At 44.1% G+C, this 17,783-nt stretch overlaps 1 protein-coding gene across 1 annotated transcript in view; it reads right to left on the bottom strand.

The window, feature by feature from the left end:
• Positions 1–17,468, bottom strand: part of WIF1 (WNT inhibitory factor 1) — a 40,027-nt gene extending 22,559 nt beyond the window's left edge. The window contains exons 1-2 of the mRNA XM_083699423.1: positions 17,088–17,468; positions 14,549–14,688 (exon numbers count right to left, since the gene is read on the bottom strand). Of these exons, the coding sequence (XP_083555549.1) occupies positions 14,549–14,688; positions 17,088–17,259 (312 nt within the window). The 5' untranslated portion in view covers positions 17,260–17,468. The remainder of the gene's footprint in view (positions 1–14,548; positions 14,689–17,087) is intronic.
• Positions 17,469–17,783: the final 315 nt, after the last annotated feature.

Raw genomic sequence — 17,783 nt, 5'->3', positions numbered from 1 at the left:
GCCCAATGGTCAGGAATTAGAGCAGTTATAGCAGAGTAACATCTGGAGAGCCACATGTTCCCCATCCTTGCCTTCGAGGCAACAATCCCATAAGCCAGCCTTCCCCCCCCCTCCCACAGGCTAAATATAATAGTCAAATCCAGAAACAAGCTGCGTTTCAGCAAATGATCTCAAAGATGGAAAAAGCCTGTTTCTCAAGGTGAAAACTCCAGACATGGAGGAATGAATGTGCGTTTGAAAAGGAAGACCATTTATTTCGTGCCAAAAAACGAACTTTTGAAATATGCCAACTAGTCTGGATACTGCATGTTTCTGTCTGCTTGCGAGTCGGAAGAAAATTGAGGAGAGGATATGGTGACTCAAAATCCTTGCAAGCTCCTCAGCATTTCGTGAGACTTTAAAGAGCTTCTGATAGCACTAGAAGACTGAAAGGACCTGTGAGTAAATATGCACTGAAGTGTAATCCTTTTCATGAATGGCTAGATGAAAACCTGCCCTATTCTAGGATACTACATTCCATTCCCCTCCCTCCACCTTTGCCAGCTTTCTGGTCTCCCCCAACATTCAGCCAGCATCCCATGCCCCCTGAGCATCCTCACTGAACTATTTTGAGGTTTCCACCAAAGGGGGGCAGTTCTGAAGATGGCTTAATGGTAAAGGTAAAGGGACCCCTGACCATTAGGTCCAGTCGTGACCGACTCTGGGGTTGTGGTGCTCATCTCGCTTTATTGGCCGAGGGAGCCGGTGTACAGCTTCCGGGTCATGTGGCCAGCATGACTAAGCCACTTCTGGCGAACCAGAGCAGCACACGGAAACACCGTTTACCTTCCCGCCGGAGCGGTACCTTTTTATCTACTTGCACTTTGACGTGCTTTCGAACTGCTAGGTTGGCAGGAGTAGGGACTGAGCAACAGGAGCTCACCCCGCCATGGGGATTCGAACCGCTGACCTTCTGATCAGCAAGTCCTAGGCTCTGTGGTTTAACCCACAGCGCCACCCGCGTCCCTGAAGATGCCTTACTTTGGTGTTTTTCCAAGCCTGCTGGCGTTTCCATTCCCTTGTGCATGGATGTTGCCATTTTGGCTGCATAAGAATGGGCAGTTGGAGAACAGAGATCACAGTTAGTATATATTCTGGAGCAACCAACATGGTGCTCTCTGAATGTTGTGGGATTGCAACTCCCATCAGCCACAAGCTCACTTGACTGGAGGACAGCTGAGAGTGTTGAAAATGGAGTCAGACTGCAGAAATAAGTTGATGTTTATCTGAAGCCCCCTGCCCCATTTCCCCACCCTGCTGCTTGACTGATCTGGGAAAGGGCAGGTTTGTGGGCCATGAAAGATTGGACAGTGGGCCAGAAAAAGCCCAGGGAACAAAGACCATACCTTCTGAACAGGGAATAGAGAAAAGGCATTGAAATTGTGGAGTTCGAGGAAGGAACATGCAGGGATCGAATCTGCAACCTTGACGTTATCAACACTACACTTTTACCAAATATGCTATCCATGCAGGGCAGGTTTCTTAGTGACTATGCATAATGACTGGAGAATTTGCACATTGCCTGGAGAATTCAGCAGATATAGGTACATTCCCCTAGGTCTGCCAGAAGTTATGAATTTTCACCAGGAAATGTGCACAACTCCTTCTTTGTGGAAGGGTTTTTTGCACATTCTCTATGGTGAATGTGTACAATGGATACTTGTGATGCACATTATCCACCCAACTTGCATCCCCCCTAACTATATATATATAGTAACTATATATAGTAAGGGGTTTTTTATATATGCACATGTACACACAGTGGGAAATTTAAATATTGGGACCAAGAAGTCTTCCAGTTATTGCTATATTGAGTGTTCACTATCCTTCCCTTGTATATATTTGTGCTTTGCATAGAATTGCCAGGGAGGGAAGCTGTAAAGATTTAAGGAGGACATTATTATGAAGAGGTGTTTGGGGTTTTTTTTAAGCACTAAATAAACTATGCATTGGGAAAACAGCAAAAGTTCTATCCATTTGTCTTTGGTAAAGATAAAGGGACCCCTGACCATTAGGTCCAGTCGTGGCCGACTCTGGGGTTGCGGCGCTCATCTCGCTTTATTGGCTGAAGGAGCAGGCGTACAGCTTCCGGGTCATGTGGCCAGCATGACTAAGCCACTTCTGGCAAACCAGAGCTGCGCACGGAAACGCCGTTTACCTTCCCGCCAGAGCGGTACCTATTTATCTACTTGCACTTTGATGTGCTTTCGAACTGCTAGGTTGGCAGGAGCAGGGACCGAGCAATGGGAGCTCACCCCGTCGCAGGGATTCGAACTGCTGACCTTCTGATCGGCAAGTCCTAGGCTCTGTGGTTTAACCCACAGTGCCACCCGCGTCCCTTGTCCTCGATACGTTCATCATAAAAGCTACTTTATTATCATTCTTATAGACTATAGATATTTGCACACAAAAAGTCAGTTTAGGGTTCTCATAAACATCCAAATAACTAAAAACGTGTATCCAGCTACCATTTGACAAATCTACACGGATGGGGTTTTGTTTTTTAAATAGAACTATATTAATTCTCTGTTCATTTAAGATGATGAAACAGTGGTTCTTGTCTGACTCAAGCTTGGAGTTTTTGATGTATATACTTTCATCCATGTGGTATACATTCTGCAGATGAAATGTACAGGAGATCAAACTCCATTATCACAGCCCACGACTATGAGAGGGCAGGGGGATGAATTGTTAGGATTACTGGGTAGTAAACCATAAATTACCCCACTAAACCCATAGCAGAGGGGGTGGATTTTGAAATGACAACTGGACTGGCACTGCCTTTTCTCTCTCAGTACCTAGTCTTCAGAACTCTTTTGACAATAAGATAGTAGTCCTTAGTGCATTTTGGGATGCAAATTCAGGAGGGGCTTATGTAAATATGTTTAGGATTAATTGCTGGTATCCAAATTATAATATCCATCTTATGTGGCTCACACTATATTGCTTCTATTTAGTTTTTGCACTAACTGTGTGTTGTTAACTATAGTATAAGCTTCAATTGTGCTACAACTACTATTCATTTTCCATTGTGTGATTTGTAACATTCGCACACCTGCTATCAGAGGAAGTACTGCCACAGCAGAGTACAAATTTACAAAATGCTATTACAAACTATTTTTAAAATGGGTATATGCTGGGGAGGGGGGAATCATTTGAAAACTGAATGGATTTTTTCTCTCAAAAAACTTTGACAAATGAAGGGGAAAGAACCTACAATCACATAGAGAAAAACTGCAAAAAACAAAAACAAAAAACAAAGCAATCATTTGGCATTTAGTATTTCTAAGTGAGGTACATAAAAAATAAATCATTTGGAAAATGAAGCACTAAAACTGAACATAAACCAAAACACTATCATGAAATGCCTGCTGGAAAAAGAAAATATTTTCCTCATGCCTGAAATTCATCACAGATTAATATATAAATGAGCTGGAATGGGTTTGTGAATCAACACATTCAAAATTTACACAGAACAGAGGTAGACTGATCCTCCATCCCTACAGAAGTCACTTATGGTTGCCATGGCAGCTGCAAGCAGGTGACCTCCTATGTGTCACACAATGAGTACCACAAGAAGTCACCTCAGCAGGGTATCCTAATGGCCTCTTGGTACTTTGGAAAGTTGCATGTGCAATAATAATAATAATAATAATAATAATAATAATAATAATAATAATTTATTTATACCCTGCCCATCTGGCTGGGTTTCCCCAGCCACTCTGGGCGGCTTCCAACAAAACACTAAAATACAATAAAAGCTTCCCTAAACAGGGCTGCCTTCAGATGTCTTCTAAAAGTTTGGTAGTTATTTTTCTCTTTGACATCTGGTGGGAGGGTGTTCCATAGGGCGGGTGCCACTACTGAGAAGGCCCTCTGCCTGGTTCCCTGTAACTTGGCTTCTCGCAGCAAGGGAACCGCCAGAAGGCCCTCGGCGCTGGACCTCAGTGTCCGGGCTGAACGATGTGCTAATGCAATGATGCACCTTGGTCTGCCAATGGTATTAAAGAGGGAATTGCGTTTGTAGCATATGCAAAGCACAGGAGGCTGTGTTCAATGTGGCAGCCACACCACCTCTCACTTGCGCCGCTGCGGCTACCCCTCATACCATTTGCTCCCGTGGCTGCAAGCCTTGAAATCGAAATGTTGCCAAAACAAGAAAAGCAACTAAACCCTCCCCACCACCCGGTTTACAGCACTTTCCCCCATTGGTTTGGGAAATGCGCCCGCCAAAAAATGCCTAAATCTCACTGAAGCCAGTATTTGCCAAAAGGTTATGTTACCGTGAAGAGGAGGGTAATTCTGCAGTTTACAGATATGCCATGTAAATGACTGTGTGAACCAGATGTAGCTTACAAGGTACCTAGTAACTCATCTCTGCTGAGCAATAAAGCTTTTCTGGCAAAAGTTTGAGAAATTTACTGCTGTTTTCTGTCAGCAGCTACAACAGATGGCGGGCACATGCCTGCCTTGCTAAATGAAGTGGGATCTCTACAGCACGATGCTTTGATCTCCGGTGGCAGGTCCACAACACCGAGATGCAAAATACCACAGCAGAAGCAGAATCTAAATATTAGAGCTTCAGAGCTTCGCTTTTGATACAAAGACCCTCGTTTCTTTCTTCCCTTTTTAATTGTGTCCATAAGCATGTTCACATTCCACGTTGCCGCTCAAGTATGGAAGTCAGAAAAGATTTTATTTTTTTCTCCCTGTCTGGTGACAGGAAAGCGGTGAACATACCATTTAGGCACAACTGCCCCCGCCATAACTGTCTGTGTAGCTGCCTGAGTTGGCTGTTGGATAAACGGTGGCAGAAAAATGCAAGGAATAAATATGAAACATTGAGGGAAATGTTATGAACGAAAGGGTGGCTTCAGAAAGGAAGGACTCCTATGCCAAATCCACTCAAGGAAGAGGGTGGCTTATGTTCGTTCACACTTCCTTTGGAACAAATATTTGAACCGAAGCCCACTGCCACACTTTTGTTTAAATGTTAACAGCACCTTTGGATGAAATTTTCAAAAATGGAGAGGGGGGAACAACGGCCTCTTGCGCCAACCGTGCATTATAATAAACAATCCCTTTACCTTTGTGAGGGAGGCTAGGATAAAAGGAGTCAACCGTGGCAGTCAAAATTCCTTTCTTCTCCTCAAACTGATTTCTGATCTAAATAATATACACATCCATAGAAACTCAAGTAGGGCGACATTTGTTGAAAGAGTTGGGTTTGTTTAGCCTAGGTAAGAAAAGTTCGGTGGCAGGCATGATAGCTGCCTTCAAGTATCTGATGGGCTGTCAAGAAGAAGATGGAACAGATGTAGTCTCTGTTGCTTCAGAGGGCAGAACTGGAACCAATGGATGGAAATAGCAGAGAAGCAGATATTAATAGAAAGTCCTCATTTAGGGTGGAAGGATCTGTCCATTTTGGATCTCTCCTATAATTTTAAATATGCCTAAACTGACAAATGTCTCAACTGTGCTGTATTACCTTCAGTGGTGTGCTGTCAGTGGGCTAGGGGGATTAGGCCAGTCCCCTAAATATTCCTGGTAAATTAGAATATTAAAGTACTGTATTAAAGTCTGGCAGCTCCTTTTTTTTATTTATGTATGCCACTATTGTGGCCCGTGTTTTGTTAGCCCCAAAATGGAAAGCGAGCAAGGCCCCAACCAAAGAAGAATGGCAACTTAAGTTGACAGAATATGCACAGCTTGCAGACTTAACATATAGAATAAGAGAACAAGAAGAAGTTTAGAGAAGTTTAGAGAAGATTGGAAAACGTCTATTGAACATATGGGAAATAACTGTGTATAGCTGAAAAGGCTGGCAGCATTAAGATAAATTCCAACAGTGTAACTAAGTTTTGATGGATGTAACAATGGATTAGTGAATGGTATAGTTTTTGCAAAATATGCAGGGATTTATGATATGCAAAATGAACCATGGAAAGAGAAGAAGGGGAGTCATTGATATCTTAAGGATGTAAAAACGAGTACTTTAAATTGTAAAACAGAAAAATTAATAAAAATTATATATATATATACACACACACACACACACACACACACATATACATACACACACACACACACACATATGTGTGTGTGTGTGTGTGTGTGTATATATATATATATATATATATATATATATATATATTTGCTTTTATATATATATATAAGCTTCTGCCCTGCTTAGGGAGGGAGGCGCAATGCTAAGACTGAGCCCAAGAGCTCTCTTGTCACCTTCCCAAAGCCCGCCCTGCTTTGGGAAGCTGGCAGGAGGGCTCCTGCATTCTGTCAGAGACCTGGTGCCTCCTCCCCAAAACCTAGTTTAGGGAGGGCAGCACTATGCCCATGGATGTGCTGTTGGCTCCCCACATTTGCCCCTGGCCCTAACTGGCGCCTCTGGCCCTAATTGTTTCCCTACGAGAGATTTCACCGCATGCTAATGATTATCTTCCTTGGATGAAAAAGTGAGAGATGCTTTGCAGCAAAGAGAGCTTCATGCTCTTGACCCGGGAACAGGGAGCTCCCCAGGCTGGTAGGAACAGACGCCTGCAGGAGGCAGGGTACGCTCTTTTCCTCCCGGTACGGCTAAGCACAAGACAGTTCAAGCTTGAGTTGGGGCACCTGAGTGATGTTTGTGGTTGGGCAGTCAGACCAGTACCTCAAATATATACAGTGGTACCTCAGGTTAAGTACTTAATTGGTTCCAGAGGTCCGTACTTAACCTGAAACTGTTCTTAACCTGAAGCACCACTGGGTCAAGAGCTAATGGGGCCTCCCACTGCTGCCGTGTCACCGGAGCACAATTTCTGTTCTCATCCTGAAGCAATTTCTGAACAATTTCTGTTCTCATCCTGAACAATTTCTGTTCTCATCCTGAAGCAACGTTTTTAACCCGAGGTAATATTTCTGGGTTAGCGGGGTCTGTAACCTGAAGCGTATGTAACCTGAAGTGTATGTAACCCGAGGTACCACTGTAGTTGTTATGTACTGAGTTGAATAGGATTCAAACCATAGAATGAAAAAGTGAGAGAATGAAACTAGATCATTGGAATTAATTGGAAACTAGATCATTGGAATTAATTGAAAATTGGAAACTAGAATCATAGAATCGCAGTAGTCTGATTGGTCCTAGAACAACAGGAACCAAAAGGCAGCAGTCTGATTGGTCCTAGAACAATAGGATTCAGAATGCAGCAGTCTGATTGGTCCTAGAACAATGCAGCAGTATAATTGGTTGGCAGGAACCACCCAACCATGCTGCAGATAGAAGTGAATCCACAACCTGATTGGCTTACAGTAGAATTCCGGAATTAGCCAATCATGTGCAGCCCATTGTGTAAAGAATGTATATAAAGCAGATACTTTGAGGAGACATTCATTCATTCCTCCTCACCACTATGAGCTGAATAAAGAGCATGAAATCACTTTGCGACTCTATTTCAGTAGTCAAGAAGAGAGAGGTGTTCCATTCATCCCGCACACATATCTATCTCAGATGTTCATTTGATTAAGAGATGGGGAACCTCAGGCCTGGAGGCCAAATGTAGTCCTACAGGCCTCACTACCTGACCAGAGGAGCATCCCCTAGGCTGGGATATTTCCTTTGGGGACTCACCTGTCCAGCTCTGGATTCTCTTAAACCCACCGAACAAGAACACCGCAAATACTAGGACCCAGTGACAGAGAGAAGCTAGCAGCAGTAGGTCACACTTGAAGGAGGTATCATTATCTGTCTCTACAAGGAGAACTTCAGATCATATTTCTAACCATGTTTAATGGAACTCTTTGAAATAAACACCATCCCTGAAGTACCTCGGCCAATTATCTGCAATAAGGAAAATCATACATGAGAAAAACTATCATTCAAAATGCTTCAGAATTCTAAGAATAAGCAAGAATTGCAGCCAGTAAAATAGATGATTGAACTTGTGTACCTTCATAAGTGGGATCAAACAGTATATAGAGTCATAAAATCATAGAATTATAGATTTGGAAGGTACCCTGAGTGTCATCTAGCTCAATGCAGGAATATCAACTAAAGGCATCCAGTCTCTGCTTCAAAACGGAGTCCACCACCTTCTGAGGGAGTCCTTTCCACAGTTAAACACCTCTTACTGTCAGACATTTCTTCCTGAGGTTCAGTCGGAATCTCCTTTCTTGTAACTTGAATCCATTGGTTTGGGGATCCTACCCTCTGGAGAAGGAGAAAAAAAGCTTGCTCCATCTTCCATGTGACAGCCCTTTAGATATTTGATGATGGCTGTCATATCTCCTCTCAGTCTCCTTTATTCAGACTAAACATACCCAACTCCCTCATTAGGCTTGGTTTCCAGACTCTTTAGCATTTTGGTTGCCCCTCTCTGCACAAGCTGCTAAGGAGCCAATGTGAATACTAGCAAAATTGGAAACTAGAAAACTAAAAGTATCTTCTCAAAGATGAACTGAACATGTAACAGACTTCTAAACTTTCATGTGGGAACTTAAAGGAGGAGCAAAAGTAGAAACTAGTTCCATGAATCACATACAGAATATCAAAAATGGCACAAGAAATAGCACAACAATTTCAGTGATTCTACCATGATCTTTACTCATCACACAATCCTTCTGAAGCAGTAATTAATAGGTTTTTCACTGCAGTCTAGCTACCAAAATATAACCGTACCAGATTAACAATTCTAGAAGCTCCATTTAAAGAAGTTGATGTAATTAGAACCTCAAAACATGAGGACATGATAGCTTCACCACAGAATTTTACAATAAGTTTAAAGAGTAGTTAAAAACAAGTAGAATAAATAAATTACTTAACCTAAAAATCAAAAACAGACGCGTAGATAGTAGAAACGATTCACACTACCCTGCGCCTAACATCTAATACCACTCATCAACCAGGACTTTAAAATATGGACAATTATCACTGGAAAATTTAAAGAATAATATACCAATGTGAACTAAGACCAAGCATCTTTATTAAAAACAGAAAGACTTATAAATTGTATCGCGATAAGCCCATTTGCATCACGAGCAATTTCGGGTGACAAAAAAACCACACCTTTGATTAAGTGGAATGCAGTTTTTGATACAGAACCTAGGAATAATTTAATCATAGAATTGTAGAGTTGAAAAGGACCCCAAGGAATCACAGCTAAGGAATCCCTAAGAGATAGCCGTCCAACCTTTGCTTAAAATCCTGCAATGAAGAGGAGTCCACAAACCCACTGATGAAGCCTGTTCCGTTGCCAAACAGCTCTCACTGCCAAAAAGTTCTCCATCATTCTTAAGGCAGAATTTCCTGTCTTGAAATTTGAATTCTTTGGTTTGGGTCCTACGCTCTGCACCAGCAGAAAACAAAGTTGCTCCATCCTCCCTGTGACAGCCCTTCAGTTATTTGAAAATGGCTTGAATAATAATAATAATAATAATAATAATAATAATAATAATAATAATAATAATTTATTTATACCCCACCCATCTGAGATATCACATCTCATTCTTCTCTTCTTCAGGCTAAGCATACCCAACTCCGTCAACCATTCCTCATAAGGCTTCTTTTCCATATCCTTTAGAATCTTAGTCACTCTGCTCTGCACATGTTCCAGTTTGTCCATATCCTTATTTTAAACAGTGGTGCCCAGAACTAGACACAGTAACTCTGTTTTTAAGTTATCCCTCCCCAGTTCATTTCTCAAGCACCCTAATTATGTCAACATATCAAGCAATATTATATTGAAAGTATTTTGTAGTGCTTGTCTGATAGTATCAGAAAATGATTAACTGAACAACGCATTTCTATGCAGTCTCCATTGTAATAACGTTGTAATGTTACTCAGTCTCTTAATGTTATTTGCCTTTGAACTTAATAAAAATGGAAAATAGGACAATGGCATTTTAGGGGAAACTTCTCAAAGCTAATATAGAACAAGAACGGAATTGATTGCTCAATAATGTCCCATCAGCATTAATAATGACAAACCAGAGGAAAACTGTTTTAAAATATCTACCAGTGGCACCTCATTCTGTGTAAATGAAGCAAAATGTATCACTCAGCCTCAGATTTATGCTGGTGATGGCAAGCATCAAAGGCAGATTGCATGCCTATTTTTTGGACAAAATTTTTCAACAATTATACAAGAGGTTACAAGTTACCATTTTATACCCAGTCTCAAAGTGGCTCTTCTGTGTTATTTAAAGACCAAAATTTTACAAGCCTTTTGTGTTATGTTTAACCATTAGTAGCTATGGACAATATTAGAAAGCATGAGAGAATAATTAAAGAAAGTTTGGGAAACTGCTTTGTTAACAAAACCTCCATTCTTCTCCGTGGCCAAGTGAAACATATAAAATTCACAAGACAACAATTTGACTGAAGAAATGGTCTTTATTGTAAATTACTGGAACAACAAATTTCAGGACAATTTACAACCGTTTGTCTTTTCTTTCCTGTGTTTTGAATACCTTGCCTTTTACACAACTATTTCTCGTATTTCTCTGTGCTAGCATCAATCTGATCAGACTCACATGATCTCTGTGCCCAACATTTTCTATTTTCCATTACCAAACTCTCACTTTTAAAGAATTACTGTATTCATGTATGTGAGTATATTTTTCTGTTTCTACTGCTTACACTCTGAGATCCTGTAAATTTTCTGCATTTTTGAAATAATATAAAGATACTTAAAATTATTTATAAAAATAGAAAATAAAACCTACAAACTAAGACAACAAATTATAGCAACATTCAAACAGGCAGGGAGATTAAACTACTATCATTTAAGAGCTTGGGAAAACAGAAAATGTTTTGCACTGCTCCCGAAATTATAATCATGAGAGCATCGGGTTGGCATGGGAGACCCAAGGGATAACCCATAAACATTTTTGCAAACCGCTTGGAGGTTTTATTACAATTAACTGGTATGTAAATGGGATGCAGGTGGTGCTGTGGGTTAAACCACAGAGCCTAGGACTTGCCGATCAGAAGGTTGGCGGTTCGACTCCCTGCGACGGGGCGAGCTCCCGTTGCTCAGTCCCTGTTCCTGCCAACCTAGCAGTTTGAAAGCATGTCAAAGTGCAAGTAGATAAATAGGTACCGCTCTGGCGGGAAGGTAAAGGGTGTTTCTGTGTGCTGCTCTGGTTCGCCAGAAGCAGCTTAGTCATGCTGGCCACATGACCCGGAAGCTGTATGCCGGCTCTCTCGGCCAGTAAAGCGAGATGAGTGCCACAACCCCAGAGTCGGCCATGAATGGGCCTAATGGTCAGGGGTCCCTTTACCTTTACCTAAATGTTGTGAAATAAAGAAAGAGCACAAAGTAGGGCTCCTTCTCAACAGACTTCTAAGGGTCCTTACCAGATTGTGAAAATGAAGCAGAAAAATACTCATTCGTGGGAAACTTAGAAGTGTGATAGCAATGACCCTAGACAGCAGTCTCATTCAAAGATTAGGGGAGCAGCTTTAGTGCAGTGGTAAGAACATCTGCTTGGAATGTAGAATTCAATTCCCAGTATCTTGAGATAGGCTGGAAAGGACTCCTGCCTGCCACCCTGGAGAGCTGCTGCCAGTTATAGAATTGTAGAGTCGGAAGGGACCAGAGGATCATCAGCTCCAACATCTTGCAATGCAGGAAAATGTAGCTGTCCCATACGGGGATTGAACCTGCAGCCTTGGTGTTATTAGCACCATGCCCTACCCAACTGAGCTACCTCAATGTAGGATGTGCAGGCCATTTGGCCTCACTCCTGGCACTCTGTGTGCTAAGAGACCCTCTCCTGGCATTTGCATGGATAGCTGTGCATGCAAATAATTTCCCTGCAGACGTTTATGCTATGTGCACAGATGGCAGGGACATGGCTTCCCAGTATGCATGGCATGGGGAGGTAGCAGCTCAACACGGCATGGCTTCCATGTTGCACAAAACGCTAGATGGCAAAGGAGAAGGAAGATGGTGATGGGGAGAGCAATTACGTCTGCAATGAGTATTTGAAATTGCCAGAAATGGCTCGTGCTTTTCAACGCTCACAAAAAATGAACATGAATCGAGGCAGTCCCAAAATAAATGTGCTGTTCCTCAACCTAGCTAGTCTTCATCTCATGCTCTTGTGTGTCCAAGCCCACTGACATGTGAATCCACTGAATTAACTTGATGGACATTTGGCAAGGGATCCACATGAAAAAGTGGCCTTAGAGCAGAACATTAAAGAAGAACTATGTATGTCACACCCTGTTGAAATGGATGGTGATATCAGAATGCATGAAAGCTCACTGAGATGGTTGCTCATTTGCTTTAGAGGAATCATAAAAGCATGAGAGTGCTACAAAAGGAAGGAGATGAATTTCTTCATTAAGAAAAAAAAAAAGGATCAGCCAATCTTATCTGCATCCCATTTAAATAATGTCCTGCTTCTTGAGCCGATTCCCAATTAGCTCCAGATCCAAGTTGCAACCCTAAACACATTTAGGAAAGAGCAGATCTCACTGAACACAGTGAGGCTTACCTCTGAGTAAACGTGCATAAGATTATACTGCATGTTGGCCATGCTTTAGATGCACTTGAAATCAATGAGACTTCCATTAAGCACAACTAGCTTCCCCCATTAATATCAATAGATCAGAACGGTTACTAACTTAACATGGATTCAACCATTGCAAACAATGTGCTTATTAATTGTTTGGACGACGACTTCTTTTTTTGTTCCACCTAAAAAATACGTGTCTATTCCCAGAATTTTCCCCAATGCCCTTAAGGCTTTTATGCAGATTCACCATATGTTGTCATGATGTCAAACTGCACATGTGCGTGTTCATACCGGGCATTCCTACACAACTTGTAGAGGTTTGCTGGGTGTACAGATGCCAGTGCCCCAATCATTTGCAAATAGTGCTTTGCAAATTTGCCTGTGCAGAGTAGTTGTCTCATAGTACCTCCCTCGGTACAAACATATCAAACGCATAGTAAACGTTGAAGGTATTCGATTTATCTATGGGTGCCATATTGAAGCCACATGCGGACAGGTAACAGCACTGAAATCTAAGAGCTAGTGCAATGTAGTGAGTAAGGTCACAATTCTATCTGAAGACAGTGGGGCTTGCTTTCGATTTGTGGAACAGACTCCCACGAGTGGTGATAGATCCTCCTTCCTTGGAGGTTTTTAAGCAGAGGTTGGATGGCCATCTGTCATGGATGCTTTAGCTGAGATTCCTGCATTGCAGGCGGTTGGACCAGCTGACCCATCCGGGTCTAAGATTGTATGATTAAACATGCATGGGTAGATTGGTGCAGTATGAGACTGAAGCAGCAAGGGCTTCAAAGCTTGCCTCTGCCACTCGCTAGATAGCTTTAAGCAAGGCACTTTTTCTCAGCTCCAAGCTCAGATCTGTAATGGTGGGTAGCAATAGGCTTCATAAGTCAAATAATTAGCCAGTCTACTTCAGTAGCGTTTATCCTAACTGGCCACCTCTACCTGAAGCTGTGCAGTCTGCCGCCCATCCTGATTTATTACAGGCGACTTGCAAAGATGATTAATATTACTTACATGAAGGGCCAGTAGTGATGTATGGAAGTGAGAGCTGGACCATCAAGAAGGCTGATCACCGAAGAATTGATGCTTTTGAATTATGGTGTTGGAGGAGACTCTTGAGAGTCCCATGGACAGCAAGAAGATCAAACCTCTCCATTCTGAAGGAAATCAGCCCTGAGTGCTCACTGGAAGGACAGATCCTGAAGCTGAGGCTCCAATACTTTGGCCACCTCATGAGAAGAGACCTGGAAAAGACCCTGATGTTGGGAAAGATGGAGGGCACAAGGAGAAGGGGACAACAGAGGACAAGATGGTTGGACAGTGTTCTCGAAGCTACCAGCCTGAGTTTGACCAAACTGCAGGAGGCAGTGGAAGACGGGAGGGCCTGGCTTGCTCTGGTCCATGGGGTCACAAAGAGTTGGACACGACTAAATGACTAAACAACAACAACAACATGAAGGGCCTTGTGCACTGGAAAAGCACCTTATGAATGGCAAATGTAATTGTTAAATGCTTTCAAGAATGGAGTGTTATATAAAGCATAAGATCAGCTATCTTACAAAGCTCTGGGCCGCTGAGTATTTTGCCTGCTAAACATTCTAGTTGTGTGTGTGTGTGTCATGTTTTCAGCACCTTTCCATATACACCTGATAATTTCTGAATGAGATTGTGAGCTATTTTCCACTTTAGGAACAAAGTTTCATAGAAGATGGAGAGGAAGAGAGAGAGAGAGAGAGAGAGAGAGAGAGAGAGAGAGAGAGAGAGAACACTGTATGCTTGTGTGTGTCATAGATGTGATTTATTAATATTTCTTATGACAGGTGATTCAAGGAACCACTTTGTAGTGACTTTTTGGCACATCATTGAGATATTTTCCGCGAATATTTTCATAAACTAAATATTTGCTCCGGTTAAACATGCAGCTCTTCTCCCCTCACCGGTCAGAAGTTGTGCTGCTCTTTGCCAACTTTTCCCAATCCCAGACTGTACCTACCCTTCCAGTTGCTTGCCAGGTAAAATTCATAGAGTGAATATTGACCGGGATGGCAGGCATCCTTTGCTGGGCTTTTCTGAAATCGTGGGTGAAGGGGGCCATCTTCCCCTCAGAAACAATAAGAATATCCTCTTCAAAGCCTGTAAAACAAAACCAATTAACTCAAAACAGGTGGGAGATTAATCGTAATGGAGGATGAAAAGCAAATGTGTTTTTTTTCGCTGAAGCTTTCGCAGGCAGGCAAGACTCCCGGGGGGGGGGGTCGCTTCTGAAATTTCCTACATGGAAAGCACTTCTTTGGAGGGAAAAGGGGGCAAACCTTATGCAGATTGCCATGCGTGACAACAGATGCACACATATCTCCGCGTACACAGGCAAGGGAGCCACACTTGGCCACAGCACACTGACGCTCTGCAACAGGTCCATGTGAGTGGGAGCACCGTGACAATGCGTACATGTGGCTTTGATTATGAAAGCATGGGGCTGCTTTCGGTGCGGGGGGGGGGAGGAGATGCACTCCTGCAATCATCGCACATGATCTAGTTGCTCTCTCTCTCTCCCCCCCCCCCCCCCCCGTTTCTCCTTGAGCTGCACAGAAGTGCTTTACCGTGCAGAAAATTTGGCACAGATGAAGAGGCCCTGAGATTCCTCCCTCTTCTGCCCCTTCCTTTTTTTTTTCTTTCCAGGGCACATATAAGAACTGGAACAGTTAAAGAATTCGGCACAAGCTCGTGGGCTGTTTCTTCTCTCTCTCTCTCTCTCTCTCTCTCTCTCTCTCTCTCCCCCCCCCCCCCGCCAAGTCCTTAATGCTAATCCATTCAAACTGAAGGTCAACATCCTATGCACATTTATGGGGGAGTAAATCCCACTTAATACAGTGGAAATTAATCAGAACTACCAGACGGGCAGAGGGCAATTTAGCCCCCTTAGAACCAGACAGAGGGCCTTCTCGGTAGTGGCGCCTGCCCTGTGGAACGTCCTCCCTTCAGATGTGAAGGAAATAAGCAGCTATCTTCTCTTTAAAAGACATCTGAAGGCAGCCCTGTTTAGGGAATTTTTTTATATTTAATGCTGTATTGTTTTTAACACTTGATTGGGAGCTGCCCAGAGTGGCTGGGAAAACGCAGCCAGATGGGCGGGGTATAAATAATAAATTATTATTATATTATTATTTGTGATGGCTGCCTTAGCTTCATTTCCAGAACTTTATTTAGGAGAGACAGATTGGGCTAAACTTTGGAGGTGGGCGGGTGAATCAGGAGGGGACTGACAGGTTTCATTAAGGTCCCCCACCCACTTTCCCCTTCATCGTTCCAGGACTGCCTTGCTTCCAAGTAAACTGAGCATAGGATCGCTCTGCAAACAGACTTGGATGCCAAGTGGCGCTGGACAGACCTATGTCCAGCTTTAATGTGAACGGATGAAGCTGGCATCCAATTAGGCAGACTTACGACGCTTCCAGATGAGAGTGTTTATGGTGAGATCACAGAATGGTGGAGATGGGAGGAACTACCCCCAGGGTCATCTAATCCAGCCCCCTGCAATGCAGGAATCTTTTGCCCAATGCGGGATTCGAACCCACGACCCTGGTATTAAGAGTCTCACGCTCCACTGATGGAAGTGCAAGACCAACGCTCCTCCCCGCAGCCTCCGCACCAGGGGTGTGGCGGGGAGGGGGCAGGCAGGGGGACGGCTGCACTCCCCTAAACCAAGCAAATAAATAAAAATAATGTTTAAAGCAGAAATTGCAGAAAGGTATCGACAACTTTTTTCCTGAGCACTTTCAGTCAAAAGAAAGTAATCCAAAACAACTGTTGTGGAGGCCATTCATTCTGGATCTGCTAGACGGAGCCACGCAGAGGATGGGGGCAGGTGGGTTTCCGTCCGTCAGTCCGTCCCCCCTCCCAAACATAAATCCCGGCTACATCCATTCCTGCGTTTGGCGTTCATGTGAATGGATGAAACCGGCATCCGATCAAGCAGACTTTCGCAGCTTCCAGACTGTTTATGGCGAGATCACAGAACGAGAGAGTATGAAGAGACCCCACCGGGTCATCTAGCCTGACCCCGCTGCAACGCAGGAAAAACTCCGCTGCAATGCAGGAAAAAACTTTTTTTTTTTTTTTTTGCCCAACGCGGGGCTTGAAACCCACCACCCTGAGACGAAGAGTCTCACGCTATGCTTCTCCTCGCATGCCACGTCCTGGCACTCTAATGCCAGCCCCGCCCCCCAGGCTCTCATTTAACTTTCCCCCCCATGAAAAACCCCATGACTTTACTGGTGCTGCAAATGAACCCGATTGCCAAACAGCAGCAGCAGCAGCAGCAGCAGCAGCAGCAATAATAATAATAATAATAATAATTATTATTATTATTATTATTATTATTATTATTATTATTATTATTATTATTATTTATACCCCGCCCATCTGGCTGGGTTTCCCCAGCCACAACAACAACCTGATGTCTTTTCAGTTGCCACAAAACTGGGACCCCGTGGCTCTTTTGCCCCCCCCCCTCCTCCCGCCAGGCGCCTTACCTATGAGCACGCGGGCTTGGTGCGCGTCGATCCACAGGTAGAGCGTGTCCTCCTGGCGCGGGGCGGCGCGCGCAGGCGGCGGGCTCTCCAGGCACAGCCACAGCCAGAGCGCCCAGCACAAGGCGGCGCCGCCGCCGCCGCCTCCGCCGCTTCCCCTCCTTCCCCCGGCCATGCGGACGGGCAAAGTCCTCCTTCCAAGAGCTGCTGGCGCGCTGCTCGCTCCGTCCTTCTCCTTCCAGCACACGCTTCTCCCAGCGCCGAGGCGGGCTGCCTGCTTGCTTGCTTGCTTTCGCCTGCTGCTGCTGCTGCTGCTGCTGCCCGAGGTGGGTTTGCCTCTTGGCAGGCGCCGCAGTTGTGAGCGGGACTCCTCCGAGAGCGGGACATGCCCTTGTGGGGGAGAGCGAAGTGCGGGGGGGGGGGGGGACAGCGGATGGGAGCGGTGCTGCTCAGCTCCGCCAGGGGGCGCCGTGGAACCGAGGACGGAGAAGTGACTCTGGCCAGGGCGAGGTATAGAATCATAGAACGAGCCCCTTCAACAGGAAAATGTGACTCTTCGTGATCCCATGGACCAGAGCACGCCAGGCACTCCTGTCTTCCACTGCCTCCCGCAGTTTGGTCAAACTCATGCTGGTAGCTTCTAGAACACTGTCCAACCATCTCGTCCTCTGCCGTCCCCTTCTCCTTGTGCCCTCCATC

This window comes from Podarcis gaigeae, assembly GCF_964106915.1.
Source record: "Podarcis gaigeae genome assembly, chromosome: 10".
NCBI lineage: Eukaryota > Metazoa > Chordata > Lepidosauria > Squamata > Lacertidae > Podarcis > Podarcis gaigeae.
Note: the sequence above shows the minus strand (reverse complement) of the source record. Positions and strands in the feature narration are given on the sequence as shown.